General features: G+C 40.1%; 1 protein-coding gene across 2 annotated transcripts in view; it reads right to left on the bottom strand.

Annotated features, from left to right (window-relative positions):
* The window catches only part of sema3bl (sema domain, immunoglobulin domain (Ig), short basic domain, secreted, (semaphorin) 3bl), a 119,626-nt gene that overhangs the window by 40,826 nt on the left and 59,449 nt on the right, over positions 1 to 19,351 (bottom strand). For both annotated transcript variants that reach the window (XM_041798847.1, XM_041798848.1), the window contains exon 4: positions 11,550 to 11,669. In XM_041798847.1, the coding sequence (XP_041654781.1) occupies positions 11,550 to 11,669 (120 nt within the window). The remainder of the gene's footprint in view (positions 1 to 11,549; positions 11,670 to 19,351) is intronic.

The raw sequence follows: 19,351 nt of genomic DNA, 5'->3' as shown, positions 1-19,351 counted from the left end.
GATACAGAGAGAGAGAGCGAGACACCTAGGCCACTTTGTTCTCAGCTGGGCCAAGCCAAACACATCAGGACCCCAACTACAAAACCAATGAGACAAGTGACTACAAACTTCATATTTATGTTCATGTACTTGGCAAACAAAGCTGGTTCTAATTAATGATTTAGCATTAACGTGTTTTCATCATATTTGGACACACTGGCAGCTTCTTAGCAAACAAACAGTTGTAGTAATAGTTCCTCTGAACCAATACCTCCTTTCTCAGACTCCTTTTCCTTCTAAACTCACCATTTAAAAAAAAATATCTATTCATACAAAGAGACAGACATTATACTGAAAGGGGCCACTGAAAGGGGCGCACTGGTAGTTGAGTGGTTAAGGCGCGCACCATATACTCAGGCGACCCGGGTTCGAATCCGACCCGTGACACTATCTCCTGCATGTCTCTCCCCACTCTCATCCCTGTTTCCGACTCTATCCACTGTCCTCTCTCTAATAAAGGCACGAAAAAGCCCCCCCCCCCAAAAAAAAAAAGCCACTGAAAGCAGTTTCAGTAGCAGAAGATGCAACTCAGAAACAGAGTGGAGTTGCATTAATACTAAGTATTAATGCAACTGTTTGCAGATGACATGCTTATGTTATCATATTTGGCAGTGCAATGGCTTCTTTCATTCATCCAAAAGTGTATAAGAGGTAAAAGTAGGGGGAACAGAAGGTGTGATCCAATAATATCACGCTACGTATTTAGTCTCCTGGGGAAAGTTTATGATGCTGTAAAGGAGACTCCACCGATTGTTGCGCCTTGAAGAACAATGTGGATTCCGTTCAAACCCTTACCTATGGTCATGAGCTTTGGGTAATGACTGAAAGAATGAGTTCTTGGGGTCAAGCAATTGAAATGAACTCCTAAGGAGGGTGTCTGGGCTCAGCCTTTGAGATAGGGTAAGGAGCTTGGCCACCTGAAAGGAGCTTGAAGTAGAGCCACTGCTTCTTTGTCTCAAAAGGAGCCAGTTGACATGGTTTGGTCGTCTGATTAAAATGCCTCCTGGTTACTCTGCAAACATCCAACTGGGAGGAGACTTGGGGTAGACTTTGGACATGCCAGAAGGACTATATCTCATCTGTCCTGGGAACACCTCCAAATCCTCAAGTAAGAGCTGAAAAATGTTGCTGGGGAGAGGAATGTCTGGGCTAACTTGCTTAGCCTGCTGCTATCATGACCCAGCCCTGGATAAGTGGAATAAATGGATGGATGAATGTAAAAGTAGACTGTCACATGCATGTGATCATTCACAGTTGGTTGAGCAATGGTTTTAGCTAAAAAAGGCCATTTAACTGACAACTTCATCCAGGTAAATGAGCAAGGGGAGAAATAATAATCAATTTACTGACAGAGGTCAGTAAATTAGTGATGATATGCTCTCTTTCAACTGGTTACTATTGGACTGTCTTCAAGTTGACCTTGTATCAAATACCAAACATTTGACAATGACCAGTCTGCATTTTCCTTCCATCTGTATGCCTCAGTATCCCTCAGTTGATACCATAAACCAGGTTTTCTTATCTGTCTTAAAGCATTCACATTGTTGGTACTTTCATCCTCTTTTTGCCAATGCATCTATGCTGTTTGTCTTTGTAGTCATAGCTCAACACATGCTCAACAGGCAGCCATTGTTACTTTTCTCTATCACTGGAGCCAGTTGGTAAACTGAACTGTTGCCTAGGATATTCTGAATAGGAGCAGGAACATCAAGAAACGAGAAAAAAAATTAAGAGAGGATCTTCTTTTTATTTCTAAATGTTGTCCTGTTCTGATAAAACTCCAGATAAAGCTGCATCTATGCTAATCTCTTAATCAGCCCCCATGTTTACAGGCTTTCAGTACCACTATACCATGTCTATGCTCTCTGCCTCATTCTCCACAAATGCTCTGATTGGGCCAGTCATTTTATGACCAGGCTCAAATGTTTCAGATTTGACCTTTACAAGACTGATCCGCCCGATGACAGGCATGGAATCTGGCCAATCCATTGGCCTTGTGAGTTTAGGATTTACTAGTAGAAGAAACAAAGCCTGATATGCATGCAGGAGAGGCACTGGGGAACAAATGGGCCTTTTCACTTTTAATCATATTATATGTTGCAATAAGCCATGTTGAAAAGAAACCATCCACATTTTAACTCCCAGGACCCACGGTGTACAAAGTTCTGCAATAATGAACAAGAGTTGCTCTTTTAAAATTTGATGATATGAAACATGTGTCAAAGGTCTCAGATTTAATCTGAAATCCTCAGTGGGCCTTTTATTGCTTGAGTTTTCGCAAATCAGCGCAGGATAAAGAAAGCTTTGCAGTGAGTGTTTTTAAAAGGTTTTAGTATGAAATTCTAGATTCTGAATCTACTTTGAGGATCTTGGCAAACGAACATACTTCATTGGAATACATTGGACATGGCTATTTTCCTAACTTTTCAGTAAAATCAATAGCCGGGCTCCTTCTGTCAACATTCGAGTCTCACTTCAGTGAAAGTTTAGGAAGCTCACTCTCATTTAAACCCCCTTTTTGTTTTCTTTTCACTTTAGATCAACTGAAATCAAAAATCTGACATGAGAGTGTGAGAAAAGATATCAACTCATGGAGAGTTATGGTTATAATTACAGAAATGAAATAGCAAATGGGCCGGAAATGAAGCAAAAATGACATTAAAAAATCAGAAGCAATAAAACAGAGGCTCCATTCATCCTTTGATTGAAGGCTTTGATCCAAGGACAACAGACATTAGAAAAAATAACTGGGTGGTTTACAAGCAATTATTTTTTATTACGGTTTCAGTCTTTATAAATTTTAATGCTGCACTTTTGATCCTGCTGGAAAGGTTTTTGACCACTGGACTGAAAAGTGTCCCATGTGTAGTGCTGCCTGAGGGTGACATGGATTTCTGCCGTCATGGAGGGAGGACGTGAGTGACTCAGCAAGTTTATTTCAAACTGCAAAGCAGACCTGTGAGGGCTTTTACTTTGAAAGGGTCTATCTGCTCCTGTGTGGAGTTTATTCAGCTGTTTGTGCTATAAAAGTGTGTGAAGCTCCATTATTGTGCATGCATGTCCTACTACACACTTGTTTCTATATATTTATATTGATTGTGCATGTCTTTCATCATGTTTGTGTGTCTTACTCTCTGTTTCTCTGCATATTTATATGTTCAAGTGTATGTCACTGCTTTTGTTTAACTGTGTGTATTTGTATTTGTGTATCTGTGTTTGTGTGTGCGTGGGATCTGGTCTTATGTATGTCGTCAATGAAATATGGTGGTTTATTTTCACATCTACGACAATGTTCAGGGACCCGTGTCACTCAGCGTAAGGTTTCTGGTTTGTGTGTGGTTGAAAGAGAAGAAAGAGAAGCAGAGAGAGGCTTAACTCAGATTTTACCTTGTTAGGATTCAAGGTAACCATGTGCTGAGAGTTAGTCTTGGCATATTAGCACCCTAAAAAAAAAAAAAAAAAGAAAAGAGCTGCCAACAGTTATTAAAAAAGGTGACATATTCAATAAAGAAAGGGCGACATATTGCATTAATCATGACGCACTTTGAGAGAGATGATATGAAATTGTGTTTCACAGCTGCTTCAAAGAGCTTTGGCAAATCTGATTAGCCAGTTGGTAACCATACTGGAATGTTCCTGAATGGTTTCTTTGTTTCTTTCTCTGAACTAAAGCATGAAATTTATTTGGACCCATGAACACTGAAGGATAGTAACCGTTTGCCCAGTGGTAATAAAGTTTCAAAACACAGAAACAGCCTATTTCTTCACTTTAGCACAGCTGATGTGAAATGAGTCAATTTGTATTTTGGTTTTCAAAATGTTTGGATCTTCAACACTTTCAGATATCACCATCATGACCAGGCTTTTCTGGTGAGAAGAGATGTCTGGTGGTGACTTATGGGAGCTGTGTCAAAGTTAACTGACACATCACATGACTTCTGATGGACAATCCATTTAGCTAAGTGACAAAAAGAACAAAATTTTCTTACTTTTTAGTCACATTTGAATCATTTCTACCCTTTATAGTTTCAGTCACAACATTTACTCTCTTTGCCCAAATGTGGGGCCACAATATAAAACCTGAGATCCCTGCATATGTTGTTTTCTGACTGATCTATCCACAGTGGGTGAATGACCCACAAAAGTTAAGTTACACTTTTGTCTCATTGATGAAAATTAATCTTCTTTTTCTTCAGTTTTCGTCATCAGATATCTATTTTCAATGAGGCTTATTTTCATGGAAAAAATGTTGTCATCTAATGTTTATTAATAATTTTAGTAGAGGAAATTAACAATAACAATGCATCTTCAGTGACAACCTAAATTTGAACTCACTTCCCTGCCTCACATGTAAACAGCCTATGCATCATTTCTGTGGCTCTCATATTTGGCTTTGTATCCATGTATGCTGTGTACAACAAAGCTGCTGGCATTAACCCTTAGTGGTCCATGATCACACTGATGTGATTTCCTCATCTGTTATTTATGTCACATGATAGCATGAAAACAAAGCCTAGCCACATTTTGCATTGCAATCCCTAAGTTTGGATAGCGTGATTTTTAAGCTTTTTTCTATTATTTTCTATTACTGAACATGAGATCGCAGGATTGAACCCACAGCCTGACCGTTACTGTATGACTGTCTCTACCTACCGAGTCAAAGTCAATCTTACTGTACATCAAATTATGAAGGATTCATGTTATGCCTTTCTGAATAAGCTGGCTAAAGAGCTGGCTCCCAATTGAGACAGTTTCCCTTTCTGTTTTTTTTATTTTTGTTGTTCTTTTATGAACAAAGAAAAGAAAAGCCAAATGGTATTAAAAGAGGAGCTGTATGAGAGATGGCTGAGCTGTGACAAATTATCTATATCTCCAACCAGGCCAGGATTTCTATCACTTGAGGCCGGATAAATAAATTAAATAAATAAAGCTTTTTGTTTACTAGTGGAAGACAGCAAAAGCCCTGTTAATGCAGTGTATCAGTGAGGTCTCTGTCTCTTTCAAAGCAGTGGGAGAACATCAGCTCTGTCTCTTTGGTTCATAGAAGAGAAGATGCTCATGTTCTAAGACTGTGTGTGCATGCCACTGAAGTGGCTGGGCCCAGTATCAGGACATCCCTGGATGCATTTAATAACAATGCAGGCACATTAAATCTGTATAGCACTAGCCACTTTGTTAACATTTGCTTCCTGGGGCTGGCACCAATTAAATTTGCAGCATACACAAAAACAAATGCTGAAGGTCTTAGCGTGGATACACACACTGACATTACTGACCTAGTCCAATGGGCCCACACACAGTTATGTTACCAAAATAAAAGCTCAAACAATTTTAAGAAAGGGTGGTTTACAGTTTTAAACAGGCAATAGTAAAAAATATGGGATTTTTATATCACTTTGATGAGTAATAACAAGAACTAAACATCACTTCAATTCAAGATGGACCTTTGCTAACCTGCACAGGCCCCATCCATGACTGTGGGCCCCGGCTTTAGCCTTTTTCCCCTTGTGTAAATAATACATAAAGACAAAGGTACCAGCTGTTTAAGAAACCTTTCTTTGCTCAAGCAGCAGCTGGTCACACTATCTCATGTCACAAATCTTCTGTCATAGTTTTCCCCAGAAGCTTCCAGGAGTAAAAGAGAGAGAAAGAAAAGAAGCATTTCCAATGCATTTACAAATTTAAACATTGTTCAGGAGCTTGCCTGCATGCTTTAGTAAAGCACTGACATGAGTCAGTGTTTGGTGTCTCAGACTTCTATTTTTGTCACTGTTATCAATCATTATGACAACCCTACTAGATATTCTCGTAAATTTACACATGAAATTCATGGGAAAGACCCCGATTAAGAGAGGAAAAGGTGGCACAAGAAAGACAGAAAGAGTTTGTGTATGTCTGACTCTAACTGAGATGAAACACCCACAAGGTCAAAGGTCATCCCACCCAGAGTCCAGTCCAAGGGTTCGCGGCCTCAGTACCCTGGAGAGGTCACACAAACAGACGGCTGTGTGTTCTCCACCAGTTAACGATTGGTTAAATAAATGGACAGACTCCCTGTGGAGTCTTTCATCCACTCAGACAGTGACGGGCTGAGAGGGCACAGGTTCTAGTCTGAAACACTCATGACAGATACAAATGCAGGAGGATAACTGGTGCCTTCAGGACAGCTGAGGAGGTTTAAATACACATGTGGCTGCACAGCCTGGGAGTCATTTCATGCACATCTGGGCATGCAACACACACTTTTTAGCACATACACACATGGCCTTGGATAAATAAAATAAATGTTAGCGTTTGTTTGAAGAGCTAAACACAAGATGCCAAACTGGTATGATTTTTTTTTTTTAATGAAAAATTTATGAATAGATTTAATTTCAGTTTCTCTCCCTCTTGAAGTTTCAGTTTGGGGTGTGTCTTCCACAGCCCTGCAGTCAGCAACACAAAGTTTATAACAGAGATCACAATCTGGTTTTAAGCTGGACCCAGATGTCATCCAGTCTGGAGCCAGGTTTATCATCAAGTTCGATGCTGCTCAAACATCATCATAATACATGAACTGTTGAAGGAGTCAGCAAAGATGGAACTGAAAACAATGGGAAGAACTGAGGGTTTCACACCTACAATTTGTTTGCTCAGATCCAAATCAAACAACTACTACAGCCACGGATGCACTCAGCTGAAAGTCACAAGTTTACATCATCCCTGGTCGAACGGAATTATATCTACTGAGTCTAATCTAAGTATCTTGATTTTGCAGCTTTCAAAATAGACTTAACCATTCGTCAGGTGTTTTGACACAATGTGCCCAGTTTGTCTCTGTGCACGTTGAATGGCACGTTGTTTCATGGACTTGGTTTCTTAGTTTGTCTTTAAAGATGTTTACCTGTTGTTGTCTCGACTGCTGTGTTGATTGCTCCTCAACCTCTACGCTGTCTCTACTGCACGTGTGCATATCTGATCTTGTGTCTGCAGTAAAGGATGTGCACAGACCTGATCTAGGGGACACATGACAGCGGCCATCATGCATCCGTGTATGTTTAATTGAAGTATATCACCAGCCTAATACAATCTTTCACTTTCACTGTATTGATTTATTATAAAACTACATCCTTAAGTTAGGTTAACTAATTAGAAAAACCTCAGACTTCCCCCTTTTTTTTCATCTTCCAAAATTTTCTTGTCAATATTCATTTTATTAAAAACATTTTTTTGATAGGTTTTGCATTCAAATGTGAACTTTATTTTTCTTAAAAACAGACAAGAACATCTTTTCTTATATTAATTCATCATAATTATGTTTTCTTGTGATTTTATAACGAGAGTTCCCCTTAGTTAATGTCCAATACTACTGACGTGAGCTCTATAGAAAGCACAAAATTTGTGAAATTTGTGTTTGGTAGATTATTTCTTTAATCCCAATATAGCCTGCTGCAATTTGGCCTGCTGCATTTTTCAGAGCAGAAGTAGCAATGTTTCTTTAACTTAAAATGTGTCAAAATACTGGTTTAATACATTTTTTTTTTTCAGTGGCAGAGATTTAATGCATATTATGCAAACATCCAAGTGTCAATTTTTTTTTAATACAAAAATCCTCCTTTTTGTGTTTTATCTATGTTTTTCTTAATCAAAATGAGAGACATAGAAATGATAATGCCCTTAAAAAAAGCACATGACATAACATTTGCAATACCAGCAAAAATAGTTAGCTGATGAAGCCTAGCGTTACTTCATGAAAGTCATACCCCAGCTGCGATCAGCTGGTAGCCAGCTTCCCCTCCCCAACCCCGGCTGCCTCCTTTACAGCTTAGAGCTTGTTGCACCCCAATATTCTGATTCATACTAAAATTGATTAATTACTTCTGAAATAATTTCATTGTTTTCAATACACCTGGTCTTATTTATGAAATTATTAATTGTTTGAATTTGTCGAAAAATACACAAGATTAACCCAAGAATAATTGCATATTAAATCGCAATCGCAATATTTGGGAAAATAATTGAGATGAGATTATTTATGCAAATTGTTCAGCCCTAGTTGTGCCCATGGAAAATTCAATGCCAAACAGCTAATTCTGCTGTTGCTATTGGCTCTTGTTTTGAGCTTCAGGTACCCAAAGGTGCTGATAATCAAAGGCTTAATTGGCACCTGTTATGTTCAGCAACGAGTCCAGATTCTGCCTACTGCAGCTGGATCTTCAGGTCAATGTGTTGAAGATGCAGAAAACACTATGCTGAGGTGAGATTAATGTGTTTTGGTGAGGGCAGGTGGTGTGGGGCGGCCCCTACCTGGAAAATCAAGGCTTGTCATCATTGGAGGTAGAGACTACCTCCAGAATCTGGGAGTGGAGAGGATGGAATGGCCTACCAGCAGTCCTGCCCTCAACCCCTTTGAAAAAAGTGTGGGATCATTTTGGGTGTGCTGTTTGTGCCGAAGTGACCAAAACAACCACACTGACTGACTTGTGACAAATGCTGGGTGAAGAATGGCTCCTGTTTGTTGTTCGGCTCCTTTAGGTTGGTACTTAGCCATATTACAAGTTAAACATTATGGTATTGGAGCTTTTATTTTAAGAGATTTCTATAACTTTAATGAAACAACTGAGGTTTATACATGTTAAGCGTGAGCATGACAATTATTAATTCATCAACACAGAGTCCCAAAAGGTTTGATCAGTTGTGAGCTACTGATATAGTAAATGGCTTTGCAGATTTTCCAGGAGAGCATCTTCAGTCTTCTTAGTTGATCTCAAACAAGTGACCTACTTTAAAATGGTTGCCCACTGCCAACCTTTATGACAGAACTAACTATAGGGGCTCAGAGTTATTCAGCACCAGCAGAGGAAGACATGAACAGTTTTATGATGTGCCATAAAACTCCGGAGTCCAAAAACCACACCGAGGATGACAGATTGAGGGTGAACGGAAAATGGCACTAAGAGAACACACACGGTGACAGGCACCTAAAACCACAAGAAAATATAACTGCACCAATCTACTTCACTTTTACATACACACAACAACCACACACTCTTTCCACCGAAGGTCTGGCACTTTCCCACCCTGCTGTCTCATTTCCCTTTCTCTACCCTCTACCAACATCCTGCCTTCCTCCCCCTCATGCCCACTTTGACCCCCTCCCGCTGAGCCCGGCAGGGCGGCACACTGGGCTGCCATTTGGAAGGCTGCCGTGAAACAGCCAGCTACGAGCTTGCCTTAATAGCTCCATTCATTGATTTGTGTCTTTCAAACGGCTCCAAGTGTGAGGCTCTGCAGAGGGTCCGAGCAAGCTGAGCGTCTGTGCAGGGAGCCAGCAAGCGCACTTAAAAAGAAGCGTAGAGGGCCCGACGCTGCGGCTGAGTAGTCCTACAGAAAGAGTCATGGCAGCGCTGCCTGCTGAGGCTTAACCTAGAACCTCGGAGATGTGAGCACAGAGAAAGGCCAGCCTTAGTGATGTTTTTCTAAAGGAAAAGACATCGTGGGATCAACCATATTTGTTTCATTAGCCTGGTTTCCTCCACAGGACTCCTCAGAGGCCCCCTGTTGATTCCTTATCATCTCAGATGTACTGTTCTTTAAATGTAGGAGCATGGAGGGGCTCTCTGGCTCTGTATAGCTATTAGAATAGGTGTTTCTTTGGGGCCTGTTCTCACTTTTTTCCTTTTATTATGCTCTCCTCTGCTGCATATTACACAGCTAAGTATGTCTGGCATCACAGCTATGCTATTTATTTAGCAACATTTTGAATTTAACATAACACTTTGAGTAACTACAAGGATCTTTTTACAATGCTGGATGGAAAAAAACACCACTATCATCATGTATATGCATGTTTTTGGACTTCTTTAGATGATAGTTTGGATTCCCTGGTGTATGTTTGTTTAGTCCAGTCTCCTGGCTTTCAGCAGTACCTTAAAAGACCACCAAATTTAGTCCAGTGCAAATATCAGACAATAGTATACTTTGGCTACCCAACAGCAAAGACTGAAGACCAAATAAAACACATGATGGTGAACAGTTTAGAAAGTAGGTAAAGGGCCCAAAGTTGAAGCCTGAGGCCCTTTACCGCATGTCTCTCCCCTCACTCTTGACCCTGTTTCCGACTCTATCCACTGTCCTCCTCTATCTAATAAAGGCACAAAAATGCCCAAAAATAAATCTTTAAGGAAGAAAAAAAAAAAAAAAGAAAGTGGCCGAGAGTTCAAAACGTCAATAAAAGTGGTCAGGTAGGCTTGGGAACACTTAGGAAAACCATTATAGCATCACAGTGCATCCCTACCACTGCAAATGTGGGCCAACATCTCAGGAACTGAGCTCATTGGAGATGCACTAAAATTATGGTGCGGTCTGATGAGCCTACAAATTGTTTTCGGCAGTAACGGCCATTGAGTCCTAAGGACTAAAGAGTGAAAGGACTGTCAGGATTTTTGTTAAGCCAAGTTCAAAAACCATGATCTGTGATCATGTAGGGGTGTATTAGTGCCAACGGCATGGGTGACTTGCACGTCTGTGGAAGGCATAATTAATACCGAGAGTTACACATAGGGTTTGGAGCACCATATGCTTCCATTCAGACAACACTTTACAGGGACATCCCTGCTTATTTCAGCAAGACAATGCCAAGCCACATTCTGCATGAGTTACCACAGCATGGCTAGGCAGTAAAACAGTTTGGGTACTAGACTGGCCTGGATGCAATCCAGATTTGTCTCTGATTGAGAATGCATTGTGTATTATGAAGCCAAAAATGTGAAAATGGAGGCCCTGTCCTGTTGAGCAATGTAAAACGTACAGTACACCAAGCAAGGAGGGAAAAATAATTCCACTTTTAGTCATTTATGGAGTGTTGATAGGAGAAGAAGAAAAGCTTCTGTTACAGACTGGGAGACATGCTCCTGTCCCAGCTTTTTTGGCATGTTACAGGCATCAATTTCAGAATATGTGAATATTAGAATTTTTTATAAAAAGTTTATCAGTTTGAACATCAAATATCTTGATTTTATATTGAATTTAATTGAATATATGCTGAAATGTTTTGCAAATCACTGTTCTATTAATATTCATATTTAACACATTGCTTTTCTGGAACTGTGGTTTGTTGAAGGAAAACTCAACTAAGACTTTTGGATGCTGAGGCAGCGGTACTGTCAAACCTAAACAGTCTGTCTAAATGCTTCACGTTTCATTAAAATCCAGAATAATTGATCGTTTCCAAACATTTCCTTTGAGAAATTCAAACATGTTACCACAGTAGTTAGAGAAAAATATGGCTCTTACACAACAGTGACAGCTGTATATCTCAGAGTTTTCTGTAAAAACCAACTCACTGTAATTTATGGCATATGGCTGCAAACACAAATGAGTTATGTGTTTGTGTGCCTGTGTTTATGTGAGCTTTCTGTGTGAGTGATGTGCTCAGACATTTCCCCTTTCAAAGGTATTTAGTGGGCCCAGCAGTTTCCCCTCACTATTCATCCTATAACATACTCTCTGGTAGCTGACCAAGGGCTTACCTCTCCTCTGTGTCCCACATAGATGAAGGCACACATGGGCTGGAATGCACCGGTGCCACAGGCCAAGAGGTGGGTGCGGTTGTAGGGCTGCAGGAGTCGAACAAAGTTGGCACACTCGGTCTGAAAAACACAGATAGTGTCACAAGATATAAAATATGATGTAAAGTGACAGGGGTAACTTTTTAGTCCGACCCTCCAAATATAAAACAGGTATATTTTGAAATATATCTTAAAAAAGGAACAATTCCTACCAAGACTTTGGATGTACATTTTACACTTAAATAGACTGCATAGTAAAAGTTCATCCAAACATAGCAAAGTTGATTTTCAAGATACTGAATCAAAGTGATTTCTTAAGAATCCTTGTTGAACTCTTATGTTTGTGATAAGGGCCAAAGAAAGTACTTTATTAGATGAAACTGATACCTTTGGACTCTCTTATTTTTGAGCCCTAGTCAAAGGCACAAGCTGATGTTGTAAAATAAGTTTAATCACAATTAGGTCAAGGAGCTTTATCAAGATGTGTGAAGTATCAGGACACACTTGAAAGCCAAAATTAAAGGGATTGTATCCAAAATGAAGATGCTGGGAATTACTAACACATTCAGTCTGACTTTACAGTCCAACTTTAGGCTTAGAACCCCCAGGATCGTCATGGAAAAATTAAGCACTGATTTTAATTATTGCCACTGACAAACATAAAAACATAATAGGCCTACACACATTTGGTCCTCCAAAGATCTATGTGAGAAATATCTGTTATGACAGCTTATACAGGCCATTCTAAAAAAAAAAAAAAAAAAAACTGGTTCTGATCAATAAGGAAACAGTCTTGATTTTAGCCCATCATCATCATCTGGACTTAGAAGAAAGAGTTCTGTAAACTGAGTTTATCCAGCCACTGTTTTCAGTTTAGTTTCTTGTAAACTTATAAATTTAAAAACTTGAAATCTTGGACTTTTGAAGTACAAATTGACAACATTTGGAAATTTAAAGCTCTGTTTTTGTAAGTATACAACTTTTCAATTTTTTTCGCAGAACTTAACGCTTCCTCTTTTTAATCTTTAATGACCCTAATAAGCCACCACAGATTATGTTTCTCATCATGATTATATATATATTATATGTAATGTACATCTAATTTGACAGTGTCAGAGCAGACAAGACCAAAGACCCACTGAGATCTTTGACGCTCCACCTAGAGGTGCTTGGACCCCAAGTTGGGTACCACTTCTCTCAAATATATTCAGCTGGTGGGTAGAAAAACCTTGAAACAAAGTACAAAATTGAAACAAAGACAAAAAACTACAAATAACCCCATAATGAGGTATACAGTGAAAGTGAAAGTATAGTAGTGGGCAAAGAAGAAGGCCTGGGATTGTTTTTGATATGAACCTTGACCTCCAAACTGTTCTGTTTCTCCCTGAGTCAGAGTGGCATTTGCACTAAGTTCAGAGTAAACCCTTCAAAGCATTCTGGAGATATTAGGTCCATCAGCAAGCATGAAGCCCAATGACCTTAGCCTTTGACCTCCAAAATGTTTGTACTTCATTCTTGAATCATAGTGGACATTTGTGCAAAGCTAGAAAAAGATCCCATAAAGAGTTCTTCAGATATCACATTCAAACAAATTGTCTGGATGAAGGGACATGATGCCTATGATGCCATTATACCATCCCGATTTTCGCCTTTGCTAAGGCATCACTCTAGAGGACAATAAAAGATGACACTCAAAGACTCACTGGAGCGAGAACAACAGGAGTGGTGACTGAGGAAACAAGCAGCAAGAAGCTTCTGTACTCAACAGAGGAAACAGAGGGCACGAATACTTCCTGCTTCCTGTCTGCTACAGCAGCTAACAAAAGAGTGTCGGCTCAGAGGGAAGGGATTGGCTGGGTGTCATTCTCACAAGTCAGAGAAGGTCAAAGTCATATTTGCACAACAACCGTCTGGAGTATCCCTGTTGAAAGAGAGCAAATGAACGTGATCCAAGTGTGCTGGTGCATGTTTCTTCATGCATCTACTATGATTCTGGTGTGTTAGCGTATACACATGTTGAAGTCTTTATGTGTTTTAATAATGCATGTGCAGTTTGCTTATACTTTGCATCTGTGTGTGGCCTGACTCCTCTTTAAAGTTGGACCTTTGCACAGACTTGATCATTTCCTCCGGTGCTTTGCAGTCCAAATGTAAACCATGTTACTGCAGAACCAGACACAGTTTACATCATCCCATTCTGCTCCATTCAAACAAATCCAGACTATAATAAACCAAAGAGAAACACATTTATATATCAAAATCTGCAATAAATTAGAATTTGTCAGTTAATATTAAGCACATGAAAAGAATGGATATCTGTATAGCTGCAAATGTCTATTGGGGGGAAAAAGGGAAAATCAAATCAATCTGACAGATTGCAGATTTAGAGGGATAGTTGTTGGGATTGTGAGTGTTTTGTCACAGGTGATGCCAGTCAGCTCAAATAAATCACATGCAATTTCCATAGTGTTCTGTCTGCTGCATCATCCAGAGCTAAGCCCATGTAAACAATGCTTGTGTTTCTATAGCATTTGCCACAATCCTTGTCATGCATGTTCCAGAATTGAAAGTCTATCCTGCTCCACTAGAGATATGTGCCTGGTTTATCTTTGACAGAGCCACTTTAAGCAGGCACTAAGCTAAAAAGAGCAGATCTAACCCTAAAAGTGCACGGAGCATCTGGCCAATTACAACATCACATCACAACAAGAGGTAAATGAACTAGAGATAAAAGTAGAAGGGGTTTGGATTTGAGACCCAAAAATGACTTCCACCCATCCATTTTCTTCTGCTTTTCCAGGGTCAGGTGGCAACATTTTCCAGCTCCTCCTGGAATATTTCAAGGTGTTTCCAGGCCAGATAAGATAGATAATCCCTCCAGCGATTCTTGGTCTACCTCAGGGTCTCCTTCCAGTTGTGCCTGAAAGGCCTCCACAGGGAGGACACCAGGAGGCTTCAGAGTCAGATGCCCAAACCACCTCAACTGGGTCCTTTAGACGCAAAGGAGCAGTGGCTCTTCTTTGAGATCCCTCCAGATGTCCGAGCTCCTCACTCTATCTCTAAGGCTGAGCCCAGCCACCCTTGCCCCAAGTGAAGGAGTTCAAGTACCTCGGGGTCTTGTTCATAAGTGAGGGTAGAAGGGGCCGCGAGATTGACAGGTGGATTGGTGCAGCATCTGTGGTACTGCAGATGTGGTGCCGTCATGGTGAAGAAGGAGCTGAGCCAGAAGGCAAAACTCTTCATTTACCAGTCGATCTTCATCCCAAACCTGACCTATGGTCATGAACTCTGGGTAATGCCTGGAAAAATTAGATTGCACAAACCCAAATAAGATAAAAGCACAACTGTAAATTGAATTAATGTGCATACAAAAAAATGAATTCATCTGGTATAATTCCCTATTTTTATCTAAGAAAATGTCAGTTTTTCCAAATCACATTCCGGTCTTTGAGTGTTGGCTTTATGGAGAGAATTCTCCTTGCCTTACTTTTCCATCTGGCAACTTTGTTTCAGCTCTACTTTGGCTTTGGATGTGTTCCTCCACCCTTGGACTGCTTTCCTTGTTACAAATGAGGGTAAAATTAATCTCCAGTCAGCTGGAATAATCTACTTGAAGGGATAAAGTTAAAGGCAACACTGAACACTGTCTGTGTTTCCTAAAGGAGGTACAAATGCCCAGAAAAGCCTACCAAGTTAGCTTAGAATGAGCAGAAATCCATCTCTTCTGTTTCTGTTGCACTTCTCAGGGAGTCGTCTCACACATCCGTGTGGCCAAGGAGAGCAAAGAGTGGAATTTAATGTTGAAAAGGAGACGTATATCCTCAGCCTCCAACCCTAGGATCTGGGGTTAACATATCTGTGTGGTCTTGCAAAGATTAAGTGTCGATAAAGGGAGTGGTGTCAAACAGAAAATGTGGAGTGGTTTGCTTACTAAATCTGGTTTAGTCTCACTGGGAGATGTCAGGGAGTAGTCTTCAAAACCAGCCAGGATTCCAAATGCTACATAAATAAGTCAGGGTCAGTGGTATTTGCTGGAAACAAAAGCTCTCAATGTTCACTAATTAACCTATTATTATCAAGGGATGAATGATAAACCACAAATACTGATCCCCAGCTGCAACAAAGTGCCCATTCACACTATTCTGACTTTAAAGCTACCCACAGAAACCTCTGTTTCATGTCCTTGGGGTTATGTAAAGCATGTGAAGGATTTCAAACATGAAAATTATACCTTTATTTCTGAGAATGTGTGCTATTAGCATACACACACAAGAGCATTGCCAAAACCTCTGGCAGAGTCCCAGCGCCTTTACATTCTGCAACACTAAGACTGGTTTCCCTTACTTCAAAATGAAGCTGAAGACTAAATAATACAGAAATCTGAAGAAAGAATTCAATAGAAAATTAAGGTACTAAACAACAAGACATAAGTCACACCGGTCAAACAATTGCACAAGTTATCACAGTTTATGTAACATTCAACTTGGATGACAAATCAACAGATTGGTTTTCAGCATGTTTAACAGGGAAACTTAGGCTCTAGAAGTCGACTCTAGGGAGCAGGAACAGAGACGAATGTCAGAAAGAATCGGCTCTATTACAAAATGTGGTTGTGAAATACGAGCGTGAACATTCCCACAGCTTATAAATCATATTTAATCAGCCTCGGTTGTTAACGGTAAGTATAACACAGCATCATCATTTGGCACTGATGTATTAATGTTTTAATTTGCTACACAAAGATGCGGTCAGGAACAGGAAATTTGTTTCCCATGATATTTATACTGAGTTTTCCCTGGACAGGATGAGAATTCTGAACATGAACTCTATATGAAACCCTATTTAATATCCTACATGTTGCTGACAGTTTGAGCTTTAATGAGGTTTTAACTACATCTTATTGAACATCTGCTACTGGTGAGCTGCATCAGAAACATGAGTGATTACTCCTAATAATGGTTGTGAATGAGGATGATTTATTTGTTTTATCTGGAGGACCACGTCCTTCCTACCTTCATTCTTTGGACACAGCTCCTTCCACCCTTAGCCGACCTCCCTTCTTACCTCCTTACCGTTGCACATTTTCAGTTAAACCCCTGAAAACAAGATTCTTTGATTTCAATTGAAGATGTGTATCTCAATGTTGATATTTTTTTTATTAAAGGAAAACTTTCTTTTTAGGAAGTTTTTTTTAATTAACCTTCAATTGATACTCAATCAATATGCCCCTAGAAACAGCATCCTTATTGGGCAGGGCTATCTTGGTGTGGCAAGCCTGGTTTATACTTCTGCATTTAATCTATAACCTCACATGCCAGATAGCCTGTCTCTTACCTCCGTTGCATTGATGTTTCACATTCATCTGGGAAAGCTACCATAAGAGGGTTTCTGCAGGACATCTTTCAGTCACATTTACAACCTGCCAATCAGAGCGACAAGGCAAAATGAGGTTGTGCATGAGTGCTTCTCTTGAGCTGATAGGTTACTGCTGTCATAGACTGTCAATAGCAGACAAGCAAAGACATCTTCTCTGCTAAGACAAACTTTTTAATTTAGCTCTTTGCTGTTGTTTTTAAAGGAAATGTGGTCCAGTTCTGATTGAGCTGATGCTTTCCTACTGCTACATCCAAGCTAATAGCTACTGCAGCAGCAGCCATTAGATACACAGACCCCACCCATAATGATCGCAAACCTATGAGGAGGGAAAACATCTTTTCCATCATGAATAGCTTTCAGTGTTGCTCTCTGGAGTGTGTTGTTGTCCAGTTCTGACAAAACTGCCACTGTGGTTAAGTCCTAGCTACTCACTCCACTAGCAGCCACAACCACTCACAAGACAACTAACCCTCTCCCCCCTCACGCTCACAAACTCTTGCATAAGCAGGTCAGGAGAAGAGCTAAATCTTTCCATCATTAAACACTTTCAGTGCTTTTTTTCTCCCCTTTATTTTAAAATAAAAAGCGTGGTCCAGTTCTGATAAAATCCACTATACTATAGCTTTATCCAAACTAATCGCTGTTCTAGCAGCAGTCGTTGCTGTCGGCTTTCAGTACAACTAAACCCCGCTCATAAATGCTGCCTGTTCTCCTTAAATGACACTGATTGGTCTGAACTGTTTTCAGTTAGATTTGCCCAATGAAATACAGGAGGCTAGCAAATCTTTCTGCTTTGCAAGGTCAATGGCAACTGTGGTTCAGTAGGTAGAGTTGGTCTGTCTGCAATCGAAAGGTCGTGGGTTCGGTCCCCAATTTCTGCAGTCACATGTTGATGTGTCCTTGTGCAAGACACTTGACCCCAATTTGCTCCCAGTGTTTCATTGGTGGTGATGCGTATGAATGGGATTAGCCAATGCTGATGGCCATTTCTCCATAGCAGCCTCTGTCATCAGTGTGTGAATGGGTAGGTGTGATCTATCCATTAACAAAAGTTCAAGTCCATTTACTCAGCCTATTTAAATGGAGTGTGCAGATTTCTGGATGTGGAATATGAGGGTTACTTAGAGACTTGAAGTCACCGAATGCTACAAGGGGCTGAAACAGTTGCAGGTTTGGGCCATTTTAACTTTTAGTTGGATTTTTGAGAAGGTGCAGGTAAGCTACATGTCCCTGCACAGAGTTTAGGGCTAGCAGAATATTCTATAGTGTAGATTTAACCCTGAAATATAAATCAGGGTCTAAAGAGGGAGGGGCTCACTTGTAAAAAAACATGGACAAAATGTTTCTGAGCGTTTCTGAGTGACACCTGAACAAGCAGCTTCTCAGACTGAGAGGTGAGAAAAACAAACCTTGATTTATTTATTGATTTATTATATTATTTTGCTACGTTGATACCCTGAATGTTGTAGGTCAATCATTAAATGTCAAAAACGTTTGTATGGAGAGCAGATGGAGGCGAACAGTTAGCTGCAGCATGGAGATTTCTTCCTCATATATTCACTTTATTAGTTTATAAGCAATATTCATTTACAAACTATATAGGCTAAAACAAAGTTAGCTGGAAGAGGGCCTCAGCAGCCAAACATCTTTTGTCCACAGCCTAGTGTTGGCATGATGTTACAAAAGATTTGCTTTAGAAGGACATTGCTTGAGAAATAGAGTGACCTTTGGCAAATACTTTGCTGTTTCATGGAAGATTTTACTTGTTTGAATGCACTTCCATAGTCATGGCTAATTTAGTAGCATTTTTCCAAAGAGCATGGCATAAAGCTAACACAGAGCTAATGATAAAAAGAGCTTCTGCAGCCAAACATGTTCTGTGTTGACTGACCCGAACAGGGAGCGGTGAGTTTGGACATGGAGAGTAGTTTCCAGAATAAACAGCCAATGCTCAGTGGAAAGAAGTCAGATTCAGTAATGCTAACAGGAAATGAGGACTAACACGTACACATAAATACGCACAAGAGCAGGACTCTGTGAGCAGACACAAACACGATCACAGACAAACACAAACATCATGAAAGCAGCTCAGAGACAGATGGCCGGGTGGCTGGCCTCTCCAGGACTTTGGCCTCAGTAGCCGTTTGATCCTCAAAGAAGAAGACATCTCTCTAAGAATTCCTGATTGATTTCAGGTCAGAGCTGAAAACACTCAGACAAGAAAGGAGTTCTCGACATGGTGCTTTAGATGATTTTTTTTTTTCAAATATTAACCAGCCCCTTGATGTTACAAATCAAATGATCATTTGATGAAAGAAAACCAGTCACCTCCTTGGCATTCTGGCTTTCATCTGGGCCATGACTGAGTTTTACCGTCATTTTGGCAA

Source organism: Cheilinus undulatus, linkage group 11, assembly GCF_018320785.1.
Source record: "Cheilinus undulatus linkage group 11, ASM1832078v1, whole genome shotgun sequence".
NCBI classification, from domain to species: Eukaryota; Metazoa; Chordata; class Actinopteri; order Labriformes; family Labridae; genus Cheilinus; species Cheilinus undulatus.
The sequence above is the reverse complement of the archived record's forward strand: the minus strand, read 5'-3'. Positions and strand labels throughout refer to the sequence as shown.